Genomic DNA, 21,824 nt, shown 5'->3' on the forward strand with positions numbered 1-21,824 from the left:
AATGCTCAGCCATTAATTGAAGAACAGCTGAATGTCATAGAAACCTCCCATGCTGAGTTTGGGCAAATTTAGTGCTACCACTATGAGACAAGATCTTCTAGCTCGACTATCACCAGATCTCGCTAAGAAACAACAGAAGAAGCTACTTGCCATTCTTCAAGAGTTCTCTGAATGCTTCAATCCACAGGTGAAGAGCAAATTAAACAAATCGACAGTGAAGCACTGGAGACTATCAACCAACAAGCCGGAGAGCCTACTGTGTGTAAGCAACGGAACGTCGAATAATTCACGATGAGGTAGAGAAAATGATGACATCATTCAGCCTTCGCAGAGCCCATGGTCATTACCATTGGTCCTCATCAGGAAGAAGGATGGCAGTTGGTGCTTTTGTGTTGATTACAGGAACCTTAATAAGATAACTAAAAAGGACGTTCACCCTCTTCCACGAATTGACGATACACTAGATTGTCTGAAGGTGGATAAGTTTTTCTCAGCCATGTACCTCTACTCGGGATACTGGCAAATTGAAGTAAATGGGGGTGATCATGAGAAAACTGCATTCATCGCCCCTGAGGGTCTGTATGAGTTTAAGGTAATGCCGTTTGGTTTGTGTAATGCACCAGCAACTTTTGAACGGATGATGGATAATCTTCTACGTCACCTGAAGTGGACAATGTGTCTTTGTTATTCTGATGACATTATAGTGTTCTCAGAGACATTTGATGAACATATAAAAAGACTGAGGGCCGTTCTTAAGTGTCTCCAACAAGGCGGACTGAAACTTACTCCAAGAAAGTGTCTCTTTGGAGCAAAAGAAGTCAAAACACTTGGACACCTTGTGTCAAACGAAGGTGTGGGGCCAGACCCAGTAAAGGTGAGATTTATAATGGAATTTCCTATTCCTAAAAGTATTAGAGATGTGAGAAGCTTCCTCGGATTATGTTCTTATTACCATTGTTTTATCAAAGACTTTTGTATCAAAGCCAAAAGTTGTTAAAAGCCGATGCAAAATTTATCTGGGGTGGTGCTCAACAAGATACTGCAAAAAGCTCTGACGACTGACCCAGTACTTGGTCTCTATGATGAGAGAGCATCTACAGAACTACACGCAGATGCCAGTGGGTATGGGATTGGTGCTGTTCTGGTGCAAATTTCGGATGGAAAAGAGAAGGTTATAGCCTATGCATCCAGGACACTTACAAAAGCCGAGAGAAACTACTCAATTACAGAAAGAGAATGTCTTTCTGTGATCTGGGCCATGTGCAAATTTTGACAGTATCTCTATGGAAGGCCATTCAAAGTTGTTATAGACCATCATTCCTTTTATCGGTTGACAGGTCTTAAGGATCCAACAGGATGACTCACCAGGTGGGCACCATGACTTCAAGAGTATGGCATTACCATAGTGTACAAAAGTGGAAAAAAACACCAAGATGCCGACTGTCTCTCAAGAAACCCTGTGCAAGACCTTCAAGACTTTGATGAAGATGGTGACTGTCTCACTGCACCCCAGGATCTCTCGGCTGAGCAGAAGTAGGACGCTTGCCTTAAATCGGTCAGAGGATGTGGAAGGACAATTTAAGGTAGTTAATGGATTACTTTGCAAGAAAAACTTTGATCTGTGGCTACCAGTGATTCCTAAAAACTTGCGCTTAGATGTTCTACAGAAATTCCATGACACACCTGAGGCTGGACATTTAGGATTTATTAAGACATACGATAGTATCCGCAAGAGTTTTTTCTGGCCAGGTTTATTTAGGAGTTTCTGTCACTACATGTCGCGCTGTCGAGAGTGCCAGAGGAGAAAGGCAGTTCCTCAGAAACCACCTGGCCAACCATACTAATTCCACCAGCTGACACGCCTTTTCAGCATGTTAGGATTGACCTCCTCAGATGATTTCCAACATCTGGTAGTGGCAATAGATGGATTATTGTTTGCACTGATTATCTGACACCCTACGCCATTACATTGTATTAAAAATTGTGCCCCAAGGTCATTAATTACGGATCGAGGGAAAGTTTTTCAATCGAATATTGTGACAGAGATAAACCGTTGGTGCAACATTACTCATAACATGACGACTGCCTAGCATCCGCAAACTAGCGGGCTTCCTGAATGCCTTAATAAGACCTTGGCTGACATGCTATCTATGTTCATCATTGTTGAGCAGAGCAACTGGGATGAGGTGCTACCTTTCGTGACATTTGCTTACAACACTGCCAAACAGGACAACACAGGACTTACACAATTTTTCCTGGTGCATGGGCGTGAGGCAACTACGCCGATGGACACTGTGTTTACATTACATCCTGATGACGTGGACAATAACATTGGCCAGGTTTTAACCAGAGCTGAGGAAGCTTGGCAGTTAGCTTGACTCTGCACGCTGCAGGCTCAAGAAAACGATTGCCGAAGGTATGACACGAGCCACCGTCCTGTTGTCTACCAGCCTGGTGACCTAATCTGGATCTTCAGTCCTGTTCAGAAGGTTGGTCTCTCTGAGAAGCTCCTCAGGTGGTACTTGGACCTTATATGGTTGTAAGACAGTTGTCTTATGTTACTTATGATGTTGAAGATTTCGACCCCAACACAAGATGACGAAAGATCAGAGGTACAGTTCACGTCCTTCAAACGAAGCCCAATAAGGATCCTGCAATCCAGGGTAAATTTGACACTCCAGCGATGGGCAACAAGCAGAAAGGTGACGAAGAGTGTAGCGGCAAAAGAAGTTCTAAGAAGATCACCACCAGGGCGAGCATCAATCATCGGGAGTCGGAGTATGCAGGACCGATGACTCGTTCCTGGACTAGGAGGACGTAACACCGAGACACTGTTCTCTTAAGGAGGTAGCAATGTCGCAGAAGAAGCTGAGTATCAATGTGGTGTAATGGTTATGATACTAAACTATTGCATGTAGGGTCATGAGTTCAAAACTCACCTGGACTGTACAATTTTAATTTCTATATTCGGTTCAAGTACATTCGAGAAGTATCCACAAATGTCAAGAATCATTGTACTGGAAAGTTCTGTAGCTGTATATGTACTGTATGTGTTCTGGTCGGAGGCAGTTCACTCCGCGCTCTTGTATGTGCAAGTGCTGAATAAATCTTCGTTAAGTGAAGTTAGTGTTCATAATTCATCTTATTACACCTTCTTCTTTGTGACAATGTACCACAGCATCCCACATAGGGATTGTGAAGACAAGATGAGACTAATTACAGCAGTCGATAAATTTAGGCTGTAATTCTTGCTGCCCTCTGTAAGTGAATGGAATAGGAAGAAACTGTAATGCTTGGTAAAATGCTTGGGTGTGTCAAATTCTGCTGTACTGTTCAAAGTGGTCTACAGAATGTAGCCGTTGGTGTTGCAGTAAAAATTGAAAGAGTTCATGTAAATATCTTTACAGGATAAATAAGCTGATATTATGAAAACTCTAACTCTATGTGTTGTTTGTTTTTACACATGACTGTAAAAAGTGCACCATTTTTAAATAAAATGAGTAAGACTGTGTGTTCAGTTTCAATTCAGATAGTTTGTGGATTTTAGGCTGATTAAATGCGTTCAACGATAGTGAGGCTTTGGCACAATAGACAAGAGATTCTTAAAATGAGATTAATAATTGGATGAAACTTCAGTTGAAATGCCAGTGAAATCCTTAAGTAAACTTGAACTCTTGGAAAGTCAGTGTTATTGGCTATAATGACACTTTGATGCTTAACAATAGGGTGGAACCCTCGGCAAGTCAAGTTTCATGCCAACATTATTGACTATACAGACACTCTGATGCAGAGCTTGAATCTGTGTGATTGTAGTAATATTTATTTGAGTTTAGGATGTACAGGCAACTAACTTTATAAGGGGGGGGGAGGGGGTAATCAGCAGGTTGTTAACGATGCGACAGACCCACAGAAAGAAATTAGAACAAAAAGGGGTAAGTCCTTTGCCAGTGAAGAAATACGGGAAAAGGGAGGAGGGGGCAGAAGAACTGTTTGGGAATAAATAGAATAATTTGGTGACTGGATAGGATCCTTTTATATGTAATTCCAAATGTTCTGTCCTCCCTGACAATGTTTCTTCAATGTCATTGTGTGAGTATATTCATTTGTAAGTACTAGATTTCTTTTATATAACAGACTACTTAAAAAATGTGCCAATTATATCCTCTCTGTCCAGTATGTGTGCACATGGAAATGAGAGGTTACATGACATGTGGTTTGATGACGACGGGTCCTGTTGCTGAAATACAGTAAGTAACACCTTTTTCAGGCGCCTGTCCATAATTGTGCTTCCTCTGCGTGTTCCATGGCCATCTATCCTCATACCCTATGTTTATATGTTTCATCTTGGATTTAATATTATTATATAAGGTATTAAGCGTTATTGAAACAAAACACTGTATGAATTTTTTGTGTATGTAATTGCAGTGTACAGAATCTCTGAGGAAAATAGTAAAACAGATCCCACGAAACCGACAAAACCGCAATGCATTAAGGTACCATAAGCTACTTTTAAGTTTCTTATGTGCACAGACACCAGTTCCATTTGTGGTTCACATTATTTACTTATATAAAAACAAAGATGATGTGACTTACCAAATGAAAGTGCTGGCAGGTCGATAGACACACAAACAAACACAAACATACACACAAAATTCAAGCTTTCGCAACAAACTGTTGCCTCATCAGGAAAGAGGGAAGGAGAGGGAAAGACGAAAGGATGTGGGTTTTAACGGAGAGAGTAAGGAGTCATTCCAATCCCGGGAGCGGAAAGACTTACCTTAGGGGGAAAAAAGGAAGGGTATACACTCGCGCGCACACACATATCCATCCACACATATACAGACACAAGCAGAGAAAGAATACTAGAAATATTTAAGCTTTTGAATGAAGTCCTTCCTCAGAAGTAGAACTCTCACACCAGTACTCACACACATATGACTGCTCATGTCAGACACAATCACAGTCAGGTGGAACAGTGGCTATGTGTATATGAGTTATTATTGTGTAGGCTAAATGTGTGAGACTTCTACTTCTGAGGAAAGACTGTGTCAGAAAACTTAAATATTTGTGGTATTCATTTTGTTGTGAGACACTGCCTGCTCTGTGTGGTGAGTAGCAATCTAACGTTTCCATATTGTTGTTATTCCATCCTAAACTTTCCATTGTTTCACATTTAGTTCTAATGCAGATGATTACTAATTTTACTGATGTTCAATAGAAAGCTGATGTACGGCGGGCATGTGGGCTTCGTAGTGCTGTGAAGCTGGAAAGTAATATTGCAAAGAATCGTCAACTATTTTTGGATGCCATGAGAAACATAAATTATTTGACAACTAAAGAAGGATGCAAATTTCTAGCATTAGTGTTGACTATGGATGAAGAACTGACTAAGGTAATTTGATTTTACATTTGGTATCTTTATTTCATGTTATTTAAAGTGAATGCTACTGAGTGAGGTACATGTGATGTTATAGTTCAACAAAGGCGACCTGTTCTTGGACAGTCGATTGTGTTTGTTTTGTGTTATTTGACTTATTATGTTTAAGTGAGATTTGTTTTTCAAGCTGTGTTGTGAAATTTTCTCTTCGCACTTACAAACAGGAAAGACTTTTGTTTCATTTTGTGTCATATTGAATCTGAGATCTGGTTTCATCCTTGCCTGGGAAATGTGCCCGTAAGCAGTTCACCAAAAACTAATTCAAGAAAGTTGGAAAAAATATAACTGCTGAAAATCTCTGTGTAGAAGTGAATGAAGCTCTGAGGCTGGATTTGGGATCTGTTTTGCAGTTTTTTAGAGTTTCCAACAAATGTGCAAAAATTAGAAATAAAACATTAGTGAAGAAAATTGGTTCAATTTAATAGACAACATTTAATATGGATACTCGGATGATGCACAAAGTTTCAGGATGTTGCGCATGAAGAGAGAAGTAAGACAAATGTGTTCAGAAAGTTGTAAGGCTGCTCACATGTTCACTGGCCAAACTGTAAATAAACATACTAAAATTGTGACATTAAAAAGCTGAAAATGTCAAAGAAGAATGGAGAGGAGCACTCAAACAAAAGCTGTCTACCTCGGAAACTCGAATGGTTTCATCTTTACGTACAACTATTTGCATGCCACCCACTCATAAGTAATAGACTTCTTTAGAACCACCCCCTTGTGTAAAAGAAGTTATTCCTTATTCAGAAAATGTGAAAATTGGTAATAAGCGTTTCTTTGTCATCAATGATTTGATTCATACTGGCTTCAGAATGTGCTTACTGATAAAATGAGTGTGATTTTGGACTATCTTCGGTGTTAACCATTGGTACTTTCTGTGCAATCTATCACTTACAATTTGCTGGTGAAACATTTGTTTGACAATGGGAGGGGTAGTTGATTTTAACCAAAATATCAAATGAACATCAAGTGAGTCAGTGACAAATTTCTTCCACAGTTTTGTTTCCAAACACACAGATGTCACCTATTGTTACCAAGGAGATGTTCCCAGACTTTGTTCACAGTAAGGTTATTCATATCATTTCTGATTTTCCTGATGCTGTTGACATATTAAATAAAAAATCCTGAAAAATTGATTAATTTTTATTTTAACATGACAATTGAAGTTACATTCCTCACTTTTATGGGTTATAGGTTGTAGGTGCAAAATCTTGTAGTGCTCTGTACTGTATTATATTTTATTATTTCTCTATTCTGGGGCCAAATATTCCCAAGTCAGACTAATAGTTAATTAAAAGGGTATTTCTACCAGATGAAAATGGAAGCCAGTGTCAACATGTATGCAGGCTATTTGCTTGTGGTGGACTAGTATGCAGTTGACAATACCTATACCCACTTGAAGAGATGGTTTAATCTTCTTAAAGTTTCTTTATTGAAAGGTGCAAACACCTTCAATATATTTCGATGACGATGCCTTCTTCCAACCTGTTATGAAGAGTCAGGTGTGTATCTGTGTTATGTGGATGACTGTAATGACTGCTTATACAGTATGTACTGCTATTATGCAGTGTAATGTTGGGGTCGTGCTGCTATGAATGAAGGGAAGGGAAAGAGTGAAACACAGTGCTGGCACGTAGCATAACCTTCTTGAATAGCACCTATGGTGCCACCAAGTTTAATGTCTCCATCTGATGGTTAGCTCACCATCAACAGTGTCACATGCTCTCACTTCTTGAGACACTGTGGAGAGCCTTGGAATTTTGTCCAGGACATTGGCGCAAAGACTGGTGATCAGGAAATTTATGCCACCACCTCTCCGTCCATTGTCAGGGGGACTCAAATCGGCATACCTCTGAGTTGTGCACCGCGTCACAAGGGTGTGGTAGTGACCTCAGCAACAAAGACACATGACATAGATGCTTGTTGTTGTTGTTGTTGTTGTGGTCTTCAGTCCTGAGACTGGTTTGATGCAGCTCTCCATGCTACTCTATCCTGTGCAAGCTTCTTCATCTCCCAGTACCTACTGCAACCTACATCCTTCTGAATCTGCTTAGTGTATTGATCTCTTGGTCTTCCTCTACGATTTTTACCCTCCACGCTGCCCTCCAATGCTAAATTTGTGATCCCTTGATGCCTCAAAACATGTCCTACCAACCGATCCCTTCTTCTAGTCAAGTTGTGCCACAAACTTCTCTTCTCCCCAATCCTATTCAATACCTCCTCATTAGTTACGTGATCTACCCACCTTATCTTCAGCATTCTTCTTTAGCACCACATTTCGAAAGCTTCTATTCTCTTCCTGTCCAAACTGGTTATCGTCCATGTTTCACTTCCATACATGGCTACACTCCATATCAATACTTTCAGAAACGACTTCCTGACACTTAAATCTATACTCGATGTTAACAAATTTCTCTTCTTCAGAAACGCTTTCCTTACCATTGGCAGTCTACATTTTATATCCTCTCTACTTCGACCATCATCAGTTATTTTGCTCCCCAAATAGCAAAACTCCTTTACTACTTTAAGTGTCTCATTTCCTAATCTAATCCCCTCAGCATCACCCGATTTAATTTGACTACATTCCATTATCCTCGTTTTGCTTTTGTTGATGTTCATCTTATATCCCCCTTTCAAGACACTGTCCATTCCGTTCAACTGCTCTTCCAAGTCCTTTGCTGTCTCTGACAGAATTACAATGTCATCGGCGAACCTCAAAGTTTTATTTCTTCTCCATGGATTTTAATACCTACTCTGAATTTTTCTTTTGTTTCCTTTACTGCTTGCTCAATATACAGATGCTTAGTAAATGTAAAATTGAAGGTAGGCAAACATCTTACATGATTTCTTAAATTATGTCACTGTACAGAACTGATGTTAAGCAGTAACCATTATGGGCTTTTGTGTGGTGTCCTCTGTCACAGAAGTTTTGATCTTATTGCACTTTTGATTTGCCTTTATATTATGTTGATATTAATACATTATCAGTGGTCACTACTAAGCCTCTGTCATTTACATTCTGAGGGGCTGTGTTAGGTGGAGTGGGGTGAAAGCGGGAGGGTGGATTGGCGAAGAGTAGCTGACAGCTGGAAGGAAGAGGCAGCATATACACAGGCAAGTAGTGCGAAGTAGAGGTGCAGCTGGTACATGAGACAGGAACGCGGCACTGGAGAGTTTGTTGTGGCTGCATGCAGGGGGGAGTTATGCACAACGCATGATGATATGGGGGAGGGGATTGGGAAGGGGGGAAAGACTGGGGGAAGGAGAAGAGGATGTGAGTGCTGGATGAGTGAAGTTAGGGCCCTGGAGCAGGGATAGTGGTGGATGTGAGGCAGGGGGCTTGTAGGAACAGAGGCTAGGAGGATTACAGGATCAAAGTATCTGTTGCAAAGACTTATTCAGAGAAGTTTGTGTTTGAAGTGACGGATCCAGGTGACAAATATTGTGAAACAGTTGTTGAACTTGAGCATGTTGGGCATATTAGAGTGCTCCTCCATGGGGTGATCAACTCTGCTCTTGGCTACAGTCACTCATTTGAGTGGGCAGCTGGTTGGTAGTCAAGCCCACAAGAAAATACTGTGCAGAAATTACAGCAGAGATGGTATATGAAATGACTGCTTTCACAGGTGGTCCTGTCTCTGTATGGCTAGGATAAGCTTGCGGCAGTACTGGAGTAGGATGTGCTGAATAGGTGTACTGGACAGATATTGCACCTGGGTCTTCCACAGGGGTGTCACCCATGTGGCAATCATTTTCCATTACTAGACTGATGTTTTGATCATTTATGCTTTACATTTCTTGCTAGTCTACTGTGAGAAGCCTTTGTTTGAAACTTTCAAAATCTTCCGCTACTCTTAGAGAATCACAGGCTTGCCCTGCAAAATTTTGCATGTCCTGAAGTCTTTTTTTGTTACAGTCTCGTATTTTGTAACTGTAAGTGTAAATTCATGCAGTGTGTAGCACACTAGCAATTCATTAGTTTCTTTTGAAAAGCCAGGGGCCGTTTGTTTCACCCCAATAAGTGTCAATCAGTCCACAACTGTCACCCATTACAAACCTAGAGAGTGGCAAGTTATATTTTTAGTTTTTTCTGTGCTTTCTTAGTAGTATATTTCTTAAATTTCATGCATGTTTTTGTATTTAAAAGGTTTAATCTCACGTTTTATAAATGTAGAAAATAGAGTAAGGCAATTGTAGCACAGTTCCCCATATCATCTGAATGGCTAGGGCTCTTTAAGGCATTGCCAGTGGGTGAAACATCAGGAGTGTAGCAAGTTGCACAGCCAGGTTTCTCTGTTTGCTCTCTTGGCTTAGTTTTTCATTAGCCCTGCAAGGATGGACAAGATGTGTGCATGCTGTGTGTGGACACGGAAGGAGCTGCCGCAGTTCATGAACAGCTGAATGCACTTTTGGTCAGCCGTCTTCAAGGTGCTCCCTCGGGGTTGAAATATGGCTTCCCGGCTAAGACACAAGTTGAAAATATGGTCACTATTTTTTATTTACTTAAATTTGCCATATTTCGTGACAGTACCTTTTCCGTTAGACGTTTGCAAGGCGATATTAGTCTTGGCTTCAGTTGTCTAAGTATGATTCCACAATGCATCGTTGTCGGCTGCAGAAAAGACGTGGTTCAACGTGTTTATCTCATTTTGGTGTTTCAAATACAGTTTCTTCAAATGTAGTTTCTTCTTTTTAGTTAATACAAAAATAATAGTAACATAATTCAAAATTATTTATGACGGCGACCTTCACATTGTTCTTCCGTCAACACACACCAAGAGTTAGCTGCCGACTGACTATAGTCAAAGACGACTCCAACGTCAAAGATATTTTACACAATTCACAAGTTTCCGCTTGTAATCAGTCTCTTTGCTATTCTTCGATACATTTTCTAATAGTAATCAATATGCTTTTACTCTCAAAAACAGAAGTAAATTAACATATAATAAGACAAATTATAATAAATTCTGACAAAAATATAAGAAAACATTTACAATTCGGTATCGACAAATACGGTAAAAAAAATTACATCTCCCAGATCCATTACAACTGCTCCCCAGGGGTTTTGTTGTTATGGACATATACAACAAAATCCCGACCACACTCAGTGATGGATCTGTATTACACAATTAGTACACTAATGATGCAGTCTGATAACCTCTTCCAAATTTGGACTCTTTGAATCTGTGGACTTGTTACTGGCTGTTGTTGCAATGATACTTCCCCATCAATCTCATACACAAAAAAAATTCAAGTAAAGAAATTATTTGACATGACAAATATACATGGTATAAAACATACGTGAGAAATATTCTAACATACAGATTGAAAATAATAGGAAGGTAAAACTCATTTCCTAGAATAAGATTTAATTAATTTTTTTTTTATATTAATGTTAATTTCATTATGCTTACATATTGTACAGTAAAAATGATACTGGACATATATAGTGTAGTGTTTTTTTTGTATATTTTTTTTTGCTTATGATTTTCTTTTTAAATTTTTTTTACTCATGTTTTTTTTTATTTTTTATTTTTTTTTCCTTATGATTTTCTTCTTTTAGTACAGCTAAAGATACATCAGTATTATCTAAATTTTTTGCAATTATTGATGTACACTTTCCTCTCTACTACAATATTACTACAAGTCACATTCTTGTGAAGAGTACTTTTGCTCCCCACAACATCAGTATAAACAACATTAAACTGCTCATATATCATGAGGCTTTATCTAAAATTGGTTTTGAAACTTATACCTTTGCATGCATGTCCTCACATGCATGCTTTCACCCACAGGGAAGACTTAGCTTCCAAAAATTAGAAAAATTCAGAAATGCTCACTATGGAGACTTTTTTTTTTGTAAAAAAGTAAAAGTAAATCTTTCTCTCATTCTTTGTTACAACAGTGTTTTTTCATAAGTTTCAATTAACATGTGACTTCAAATTATTAATTTATACATGCAAATATACACACTTGGTTGTACAGGCAGTTTTGTTCTAACAAGCGTATTCCAGTGGAGGACTTTTGTTTTAGATGATAGTAGGTTATTTAAATTTTGAAATTATGATTTCTGTTTATACAGTTTTTAAAAGAGACAACATTCCTGAGACCAAATAATTTCTTTGACTTAGGATACACCAAACGATAAGCATTAGGGTGTGGATTTTCTATGACTTCAAAAGGCCCAATATAGATATCAAAGAATTTTTTAATTTCTGAAGTTAAAATTTTTGATTTTTCGTGAGATTTGACCAGAACAAGATCCCCAATTTTAAAAATGGTTACTTTTACCCTATTGTTATGTTTTTTATTCCTCTTTTCCCCTTGTTTCCTCATAGTTTCCCAAGTTTCTCATACCCCTTCTTGCCTAAACATTCTTTGATTAATTTCCAACTCTGATCTAAATTTTGATTTTTTTCTAATTTTGTTACACATAGCTCTAATTGTTTTTTCATTTTCCATCCCTTTCAAGTATCTAATTTTAAATTGCTTTTCCTCCTCTTGTTCAAAAATCTCCTTTTCTCCCCCAATTGGTAACCTTGAAAGTGAATCAGCTACTACATTCTCAGAACCTTTTATGTGTTTGATTTCAAAGTCAAACTGTTGCAGAAAAATTGCCCATCTGGTCAATCTACTGTGGTATAATTTGCACTCTTGTAAGTAACTCAAAGCTTTGTGATCCGAAAATACTATGGTTTTATGTCCAATAAGGTAAATTCTAAATTTTGTAAAAGCCCAATGAATTGCCAAAAGTTCCTTCTCTGTGACTGTATAATTTTTCTCATGCTTGAGCAACATTCTGCTTGCAAATGCTATGGTACAATGTATCTTAACTCCATTCTCTACTCTTTCTTGAAATAACTCTGCTCCAAGCCCATAATTACTGCTATCAGTGTTCAAACAAAATGGTAGATTAAAATCAGGTCTGTGTAATAAGTGTTGCTTCCTCAACTCTTGCTTAATTTTATCAAACTCTTCCTGACAACTTTTATCCCAAACCCAAACAGTGTTTTTCTTAAGTAACTGACTTAAACATGGTGCATTCAGACTCTGATCACTTATATGTTTTCGGTAATAACCGCATAACCCAAAGAACGACTTTAATTGTTTTTTAGTCTTAGGAATAGGAATTTCTGAAATTGCTTTAATTTTTTCTGGATCTGCCAAAATTCCCTTGTGTGTGACAACATGACCCAAAAATTTTAATTCAGAAACTGCAAATTTACATTTCTCTAATTTCAATGTCATCCCCCCTTTTCTAAGTTTTTCACAAACTGACTTCAAAATCAAAAAATGTTCCTCCCAATTTTGCCCTGTAACCAAAATGTCATCTACATAAATTATCAATTTAGACGCAAGTTCTTGCCCCAGTACATGATCCAAAGCTCTTATAAATTCGGAAACAGAAGAATTTAACCCAAATGGAACAACACAATATTGGTAACTCTTACCATTGTACAAGAAAGCAGTATATTTTCTAGAATTAACCGAAAGTGGTACCTGATGAAAACCTGAAGTTAGATCCAAACTTGACATATATTTTATATCTGTAAATTTATAGAGTAACTCATCAATATTTTCAGGATGGTCTGTCTGTCTGAACAAAATTTTGTTTAAGTGTCTAGAGTCCAAAACCAATCTTACTCCACCATCTTTTTTCGAAACTACTACTAGAGGATTATTATATGCACTGATACTCCTTTCTATTATATTACATCCTTCCATCTTTTTCAGCTCTTTCTCAACAGCAGGTCTTTTTGATATTGCAATACTGTATGGTTTTATGAAAAATGGTTCATGAGGTTTTACCTGAAGCTCACACTGGTAACCCTTTACCCTACCAGGTATGTCACTGAAAACATCACTGTATTCCCACAGCAGATTTTCTAACTGTTGTTTTTGCTCCCCAGATAAATTTTGTGTTTCTGAAATTTTCAAATTTACTAAATTCCCAAATTCAACTTCATCAGTATCAAATCTATGAGTTTCAATATTCTCCAATCTATTTTCTTTTAGTAAATTGATACTGTCAAAATTTCCATTACTCTGATCACCAAGCGTGTTCACAAAATTTGTCTGAATATATTCCCTTTCACTAGTTTCTATCAAAAGTTTTCTTCCAACCCAATCAGATGCTGTATTTACTTTTACTATCCAATTCATACCCAAAAGAAAATCCTCATTAAATTCCTGAATTACAAAACATCCATGTGTGAACAACTTGCCTTCAATTAAAAATGTCACTAAAGCCTGGCTTTTTACCAATTTACTGCTCTTCCCAGTAGCACCTTTTATCTTTACCCCAACAACTGGCATTTCAACATAATCTTTCCCCACTTTCAATTTCTTGCTTAACCTTTCAGATATTCCCGAGACCTCACTTCCTGTATCAATTAAACATTTACCAATCCATGACCCAATTTGAACTTTTATATAAGGACTACAAAATTGATCACTTTTCTCAGAACCTGTATCCTCATGTAATAAATCACTTTCAATTTCCCCAAACCTATACTTATCAGAATCATATGGTATATCATTACATGTATTATTTGTCACAGTTGTAAAATTTGCACAAGACACAAAATTGTCATGAGTGCACTCTATTATCTCAAATAGCCAAGAATTTTCATCCAAATCACATTGTATACTACTGAAGTACTTATCCTTCAGCTTTTCAAAAATAAAATATCTCATCTTTTTCCACCACTCAGGACATACAGTTTCACATACATTAATAAGCATCTTTCTAAAGTTCTTGTCAAAAGAAATAGTTTCACTGTTCAGCCATATATTCATAAGAAATGTGTGTGTATCATTAGTATCTGTAAAAGTTTCACTTAGGTTAGAAGTTATACATGTGTCATCGTTATTTGTGTAGTCAGATTCTTTACCAACAACATCAAAATTCACACTTTCACATACATCCAGCTTGTGAGCTTTATTCATCCTGGTAACATCCCTGGGAATTTCTATAGTATTCTCACTATTTAATCCATTTTCAACCATGTGTATACCCAACTCCCTATTTAAACTAATGAAATACCTTTCCTCAACATCATCATCAATACGATTACCATCATTATCAACTTTATCAACAACATCATTATCATTACACATATTCAGGTCATACATATTCAAATTATCCCCCAAAATATTATTTCCCCTTTCTAAAGTTACCAGATCCCTTTCACCAACATTTTCATTCTCACAGCATGCATTCTCTCTTTCATTCACACACATCTCTGAACTACTACAAATTACACTCCTGGAAATTGAAATAAGAACACCGTGAATTCATTGTCCCAGGAAGGGGAAACTTTATTGACACATTCCTGGGGTCAGATACATCACATGATCACACTGACAGAACCACAGGCACATAGACACAGGCAACAGAGCATGCACAAAGTCGGCACTAGTACAGTGTATATCCACCTTTCGCAGCAATGCAGGCTGCTATTCTCCCATGGAGACGATCGTAGAGATGCTGGATGTAGTCCTGTGGAACGGCTTGCCATGCCATTTCCACCTGGCGCCTCAGTTGGACCAGCGTTCGTGCTGGACGTGCAGACCGCGTGAGACGACGCTTCATCCAGTCCCAAACATGCTCAATGGGGGACAGATCCGGAGATCTTGCTGGCCAGGGTAGTTGACTTACACCTTCTAGAGCACGTTGGGTGGCACGGGATACATGCGGACGTGCATTGTCCTGTTGGAACAGCAAGTTCCCTTGCCGGTCTAGGAATGGTAGAACGATGGGTTCGATGACGGCTTGGATGTACCGTGCACTATTCAGTGTCCCCTCAACGATCACCAGTGGTGTACGGCCAGTGTGGGAGATCGCTCCCTGCACCATGATGCCGGGTGTTGGCCCTGTGTGCCTCGGTCGTATGCAGTCCTGATTGTGGCGCTCACCTGCACGGCGCCAAACACGCATACGACCATCATTGGCACCAAGGCAGAAGCGACTCTCATCGCTGAAGACGACACGTCTCCATTCGTCCCTCCATTCACGCCTGTCGCGACACCACTGGAGGCGGGCTGCACGATGTTGGGGCGTGAGCGGAAGACGGCCTAACGGTGTGCGGGATCGTAGCCCAGCTTCATGGAGACGGTTGCGAATGGTCCTCGCCGATACCCCAGGAGCAACAGTGTCCCTAATTTGCTAGGAAGTGGCGGTGCGGTCCCCTACGGCACTGCGTAGGATCCTACGGTCTTGGCGTGCATCCGTGCGTCGCTGCGGTCCGGTCCCAGGTCGACGGGCACGTGCACCTTCCGCCGACCACTGGCGACAACATCGATGTACTGTGGAGACCTCACGCCCCACGTGTTGAGCAATTCGGCGGTACGTCCACCCGGCCTCCCGCATGCCCACTATACGCCCTCGCTCAAAGTCCGTCAACTGCACATACGGTTCACGTCCACGCTGTCACGGCATGCTACCAGTGTTAAAGACTGCGATGGAGCTCCGTATGCCACGGCAAACTGGCTGACACTGACGGCGGCGGTGCACAAATGCTGCGCAGCTAGCGCCATTCGACGGCCAACACCGCGGTTCCTGGTGTGTTCGCTGTGCCGTGCGTGTGATCATTGCTTGTACAGCCCTCTCGCAGTGTCCGGAGCAAGTATGGTGGGTCTGACACACCGGTGTCAATGTGTTCTTTTTTCCATTTCCAGGAGTGTACATCATCTGACAAAGTGTTGTTCTTTTCTGCCCAAGTGTAAAACTCTGTTAAATTAAATGAATCACAATTACTTTTATCTACTGTATGTTCTTGTGTACTGAAAATGTTATCTTTATCATCATTATTTTCCTCTTGAAATTTCTTCAATAAGTAACAACTAATGACCTCATGTGATAGCTTAGGTTTGGAACTGTCCTGTTTGGGTTTATGATAGTCACATCCATTGGCCCTTTCATCATGCTCACCTTCTGCCTCAACCTTGCGGACCTTCAAGGGGGCGTCTACTCGTTTTTTATTTCCGGTTCCTGTTTGAACTGCTCATTGTGGTTCTGCCAATGTCTCTGATCAACCTTTCTGATCCCATTCCTATGCCAAACATTACCTGATTGTTGGTAGTTTCTATTGTACTGACCTATATCAAAATTTCTGTGATTTTGATCCCTAAAGTGTTCTCTGTTTTGTTGATTATTAACGCGAAAATGTTGTTCTTGTTTTGGATAAAAATTATGGTCCTTCTTTTGAAAATTGTCATATCCCCCTGAATTTTGACTGACACGATGATAATTGTTTTGTTCCCTTTTTTGAAAGTTATCATTTCCCCAATTTTGACCATTACCTTTCTGAGTAAACCCACTGTTTGTTATTGTTGTTACCCTATCCAACTTTTCAATATAATTGAGAAACTGCTCTACATTACTATCAGGACAATGAACTAAACTCAACTGCATTGCTGATGGCAATCTTCTCTTTAAGGTATCAATTTTGATCAAGTCATCCAAAGGTTTTGTTAAATGAATAACTTTTTGAAGTTCACTTTTGCAAAATTGTTTCATGTTCCCATCTGATTCTCTATAGTTTCGCCCATTCAAAAATTCACTTTTGATTCTAGTTTGTTTAAGATCATCCCAAAATTTTTCCAGAAATTTTGATTCAAATTCTGAAAAGGTCATCCCCAAAGTTACAATCTGGTTTGCCCAAGTCAAAGCTTCCCCTTCCAAGAATTTTTTCACAATTTAATTTTTATTTCATCTGGTGAGTGAGGTAAAAAACAATCCTTACAACACTGCATAAAATCAATGGGATGTAAGGGTCCATCTACCGAAAAGTGCTTCACTGGAATATTAGATACAAGATTACATGTGTTGACATTGTAATTTTTGCTTTGAAATTCAGTGTCAAAACGTTCAGTTTTTTCGCTAAGTTCTTTGACAGATTTTTTGTTTTCTAAATCATTGCATTCTACTTTTTCTTCTAGAGTAACCAAACGATTGTCAGTTTTTTGTTCTACATTTTTTACTAAAACTTTTGTATTCTCATCCAAATTTTTAATTTCCCCTTTTATCTCATTAAAATCAATTAAATTTCTTTCCCTATCTACCAGTAACTCATTTTTTACAGTATTAATTTCACCGCTCAATTTAACATCAATTTCATTTACTTTTGCTTCCACAGATTCAATTTTTTCCTCAACACTGCCAACTCTGTTCGAAAGATCACCCACTTGGGTATTAACTGCTTGGACTTGCAACAAAATGTTATCAATTTTTTCATCCCAGTAAGTCTTATTGTCGTCAACTGATTGTTTAATTTCTTTCGTGAAATTTACAAGAAAACTTTTTAAATCAAATTGATCGGTTCTTTCTGTTTCATTTGACCTGTCCTGATGTTTGAAGTCTATTGAATTACTACTTTCTACTTTAGGCACAATACTCTCGAAAATCTCATAAGTCATTGTGAAGAACAAAAATTTATACACAACAATATAAAACAAGATGAAAATATTGTTTTAACAAAATACGAGGGTTTCGTGACTTATCTGGAACACCCTTCTACTGTTGCAAAACCACGTTTTCCATCCATGTGATTGTTGACCAAAATTCTTGAAGTATTTTCTTCTGTCGAAAATTATATGTTTTGCCGAAACATTTCTTCTCCAAAACTTTTACTTCCCGATGAACACAAACACTGTAACACACATTCTGAAGAAACTGGTATTAACACACAAAAATTTTCTTCCTCGTAGCACTGGTGAAAATCTCGTGAACACACTATCCCGGCTACAGTCCCCAGTTGAAATATGGCTTCCCGGCTAAGACACAAGTTGAAAATATGGTCACTATTTTTTATTTACTTAAATTTGCCATATTTCGTGACAGTACCTATTCCGTTAGACGTTTGCAAGGCGATATTAGTCTTGGCTTCAGTTGTCTAAGTATGATTCCACAATGCATCGTTGTCGGCTGCAGAAAAGACGTGGTTCAACGTGTTTCTCTAATTCAGTTTCTTCAAATGTAGTTTCTTCTTTTTAGTTAATACAAAAATAATAGTAACATAATTCAAAATTATTTATAACGGCGACCTTCACATTGTTCTTCCGTCAACACACACCAAGAGTTAGCTGCCGACTGACTATAGTCAAAGACGACTCCAACGTCAAAGATATTTTACGCAATTCACAAGTTTCCACTTGTAATCAGTCTCTTTGCTATTCTTCGATACATTTTCTAATAGTAATCAATATGCTTTTACTCTCAAAAACAGAAGTAAATTAACATATAATAAGACAAATTATAATAAATTCTGACAAAAATATAAGAAAACATTTACAATTCGGTATCGACAAATACGGTAAAAAAAATAACATCTCCCAGATCCATTACAGGGTCTAGCGGTGGTGGGGAATCAGGTGTGTTGCATGGGACACCTCAGGTATAACTTGTTTCATCCAAGGGCTCTGCTGCTGAGGTTGTTGTTGTTGTTGTGGTGGTGGTCTTCAGTCCTGAGACTGGTTTGATGCAGCTCTCCATGCTACCCTATCCTGTGCAAGTTTCATCATCTCCCAGTACTTACTGCAACCTATATCCTTCTGAATCTGCTTAGTGTATTCATCTCTTGGTGTCCCTCTACGATTTTTACCCTCCATGTTGCCCTCCAATGCTAAATTTGTGATCCCTTGTTGCCTCAGAACATGTCCTACCAACCGGTCCCTTCTTCTTGTCAAGTTGTGCCACAAACTCATCTTCTCCCCAATTCTATTTAGTACCTCCTTATTAGTTATGTGATCTATCCATCTAATCTTCAGCATTCTTCTGTAGCACCACATTTCGAAAGCTTCTATTCTCTTCCTGTCCAAACTGGTTATCGTCCATGTTTCACTTCCATACATGGCTACACTCCATACAAATACTTTCAGAAACGACTTTCAGACACTTAAATCTATACTCGATGTTAACAAATTTCTCTTCTTCAGAAATGCTTTCCTTGCCATTGCCAGTCTACATTTTATATCCTCTTTACTTCGACCATCATAAGTTATTAGCAAAACTCCTTTACTACTTTAAGAGTCTCATTTCCTAATCTAATTCCCTCAGCATCACCCGACTTAATTCTGCTACATTCCATTATCCTCGTTTTGCTTTTGTTGATGTTCATCTTATATCCTCCTTTCAAGACCCTAACCATTCCGTTCAACTGCTCTTCCAAGTCCTTTGCTGTCTCTGACAGAATTACAATGTCATCGGCAAACCTCAAAGTTTATGTTTCTTCTCCATGGATTTTAATACCTACTCTGAAGTTTTCTTTTGTTTCCTTTACTGCTTGCTCAATATACAGATTGAATAACATCAAGGAGAGGCTACAACCCTGTCTCACTCCCTTCCCAACCACTGCTTCCCTTTTGTGCCCCTCGACTCTTATAACTGCCATCTGGTTTCTGTACAAATTATAAATAGCCTTTCGCTCCCTGTATTTTACCCCTGCCACCTTTAGAATATGAAAGAGAGTATTCCAGTCAACATTGTCAAAAGCTTTCTCTAAGCATTTGTAAATGCTAGAAACGTAGGTTTGCCTTTCCTTAATCTAGCTTCTAAGATAAGTCGTAAGGTCAGTATTGCCTCACGTGTTCCGACGTTTCTACGGAATCCAAACTGATCTTCCCCGAGGTCGGCTTCTACCAGTTTTTCCATTCGTCTGTTCGATAATTTTCACATCTGTCAACACCTGCTTTCTTTGGGATTGGAATTATTATATTCTTCTTGAAATCTGAGGGTATTTCACCTGTCTCATACATCTTGCTCACCAGATGGAAGAGTTTTGTCAGGACTGGCTCTCCCAAGGCCGTCAGTAGTTCTAATGGAATGTTGTCTACTCCCAGGGCCTTGTTTCGAGTCAGGTCTTTCCAGTGCTCTGTCAAACTCTTCACGCAGTATCGTATCCCCCATTTCATCTTCATTTGCATCCTCTTCCATTTCCATAATATTGTCCTCAAGTACATCGCCCTTGTATAGACCCTCTATATACTCCTTCCACCGTTCCGCTTTCCCTTCTTTGCTTAGAACTGGGTTTCCATCTGAGCTCTTGATATTCATACAAGTGGCTCTCTTTTCTCCAAAGGTCTCTTTAATTTTCCTATAGGCAGTATCTATCTTACCCCTAGTGGGATAAGCCTCTACATCCTTACATTTGTCCTCTAGCCATCCCTGCTTAGCCATTTTGCACTTCCTGTCGATCTCATTTTTGAGACGTTTGTATTCCTTTTTGTCTGCTTCATTTATTGCATTTTTATATTTTCTCGTTTCATCAATTAAATTCAATATTTCTTCTGTTACCCAAGGATTTCTACTAGCCCTCGTCTTTTTACCTATTTGATCCTCTGCTGCCTTCACTGCTTCATCCCTCAGGGCTACCCTTTCTTCTTCTAATGTATTTCTTTCCCTCATTCCCGTCAATTGTTCCCTTATGCTCTCCCTGAAACTCTGCAAAACCTCTGGTTTAGTCAGTTTATCCAGGTCCCATCTCCTTAAATTCCCACATTTTTGCATTTTCTTCAGTTTTAATCTACATTTCATAACCAATAGATTGTGGTCAGAGTCCACATCTGGCCCTGGAAATGTCTTACAATTTAAAACCAGGTTCCTGAATCTTTGTCTTACCATTATATACTCTATCTGATACCTTTTCTTTTATGATTATTGAACCAAGTGTTAGCTATGATTAAGTTATGCTCTGTGCAAAATTCTACCAGGCGGCTTCCTCTTTCATTTCTTCCCCCCAATCCATATTCACCTACTATATTTCCTTCTCTCCCTTTTCCTACTCTCGAATTCCAGTCACCAATGACAATTAAATTTTCGTCTCCCTTCACTACCTGAATAATTTCTTTTATCTCATCATAAATTTCATCAAGTTCTTCATCACCTGCAGAGCTAGTTGGCATATAAACTAGTACTACTGTAGTAGGCATGGGCTTCGTGCCTATCTTGGCCACATTAATGCATTCACTATGCTGTTTGTAGTAGCTTACCCGCACTCCTATTTTTTTATTCATTATTAAACCCACTGCTGCATTACCCCTATTTGATTTTTTATTTATAACCCTGTATTCACCAGACCAAAAGTCTTGTTCCTCCTGCCACCGAACTTCACTAATTCCCACTATATCTAACTTTAACCTATGCATTTCCCTTTTTAAATTTTCTAACCTACCTGCCCGATTAAGGGATCTGACATTCCATGCTCCGATCCGTAGAACGCCAGTTTTCTTTCTCCTGATAATGACGTCCTCTTGAGTAGTCCCCGCCCGGAGATCCGAATGGAGGACTATGTTACCTCCGGAATATTTTACCCAAGAGGACGCCATCATCATTTAATCATACAGTAAAGCTGCATGCCCTCGGGAAAAATTACGGCTGTAGTTT

General features: G+C 38.9%; 1 protein-coding gene across 3 annotated transcripts in view; it reads left to right on the forward strand.

Moving 5' to 3' along the window:
- LOC126480820 (condensin-2 complex subunit G2-like) overlaps window positions 1-21,824 on the forward strand; it is a 290,712-nt gene that overhangs the window by 63,196 nt on the left and 205,692 nt on the right. For all 3 annotated transcript variants that reach the window (XM_050104156.1, XM_050104158.1, XM_050104157.1), the window contains exon 6: window positions 5,219-5,392. In XM_050104156.1, the coding sequence (XP_049960113.1) occupies window positions 5,219-5,392 (174 nt within the window). The remainder of the gene's footprint in view (window positions 1-5,218; window positions 5,393-21,824) is intronic.

Source organism: Schistocerca serialis, chromosome 5, assembly GCF_023864345.2.
Source record: "Schistocerca serialis cubense isolate TAMUIC-IGC-003099 chromosome 5, iqSchSeri2.2, whole genome shotgun sequence".
In the NCBI taxonomy this organism is placed as follows: Eukaryota; Metazoa; Arthropoda; class Insecta; order Orthoptera; family Acrididae; genus Schistocerca; species Schistocerca serialis.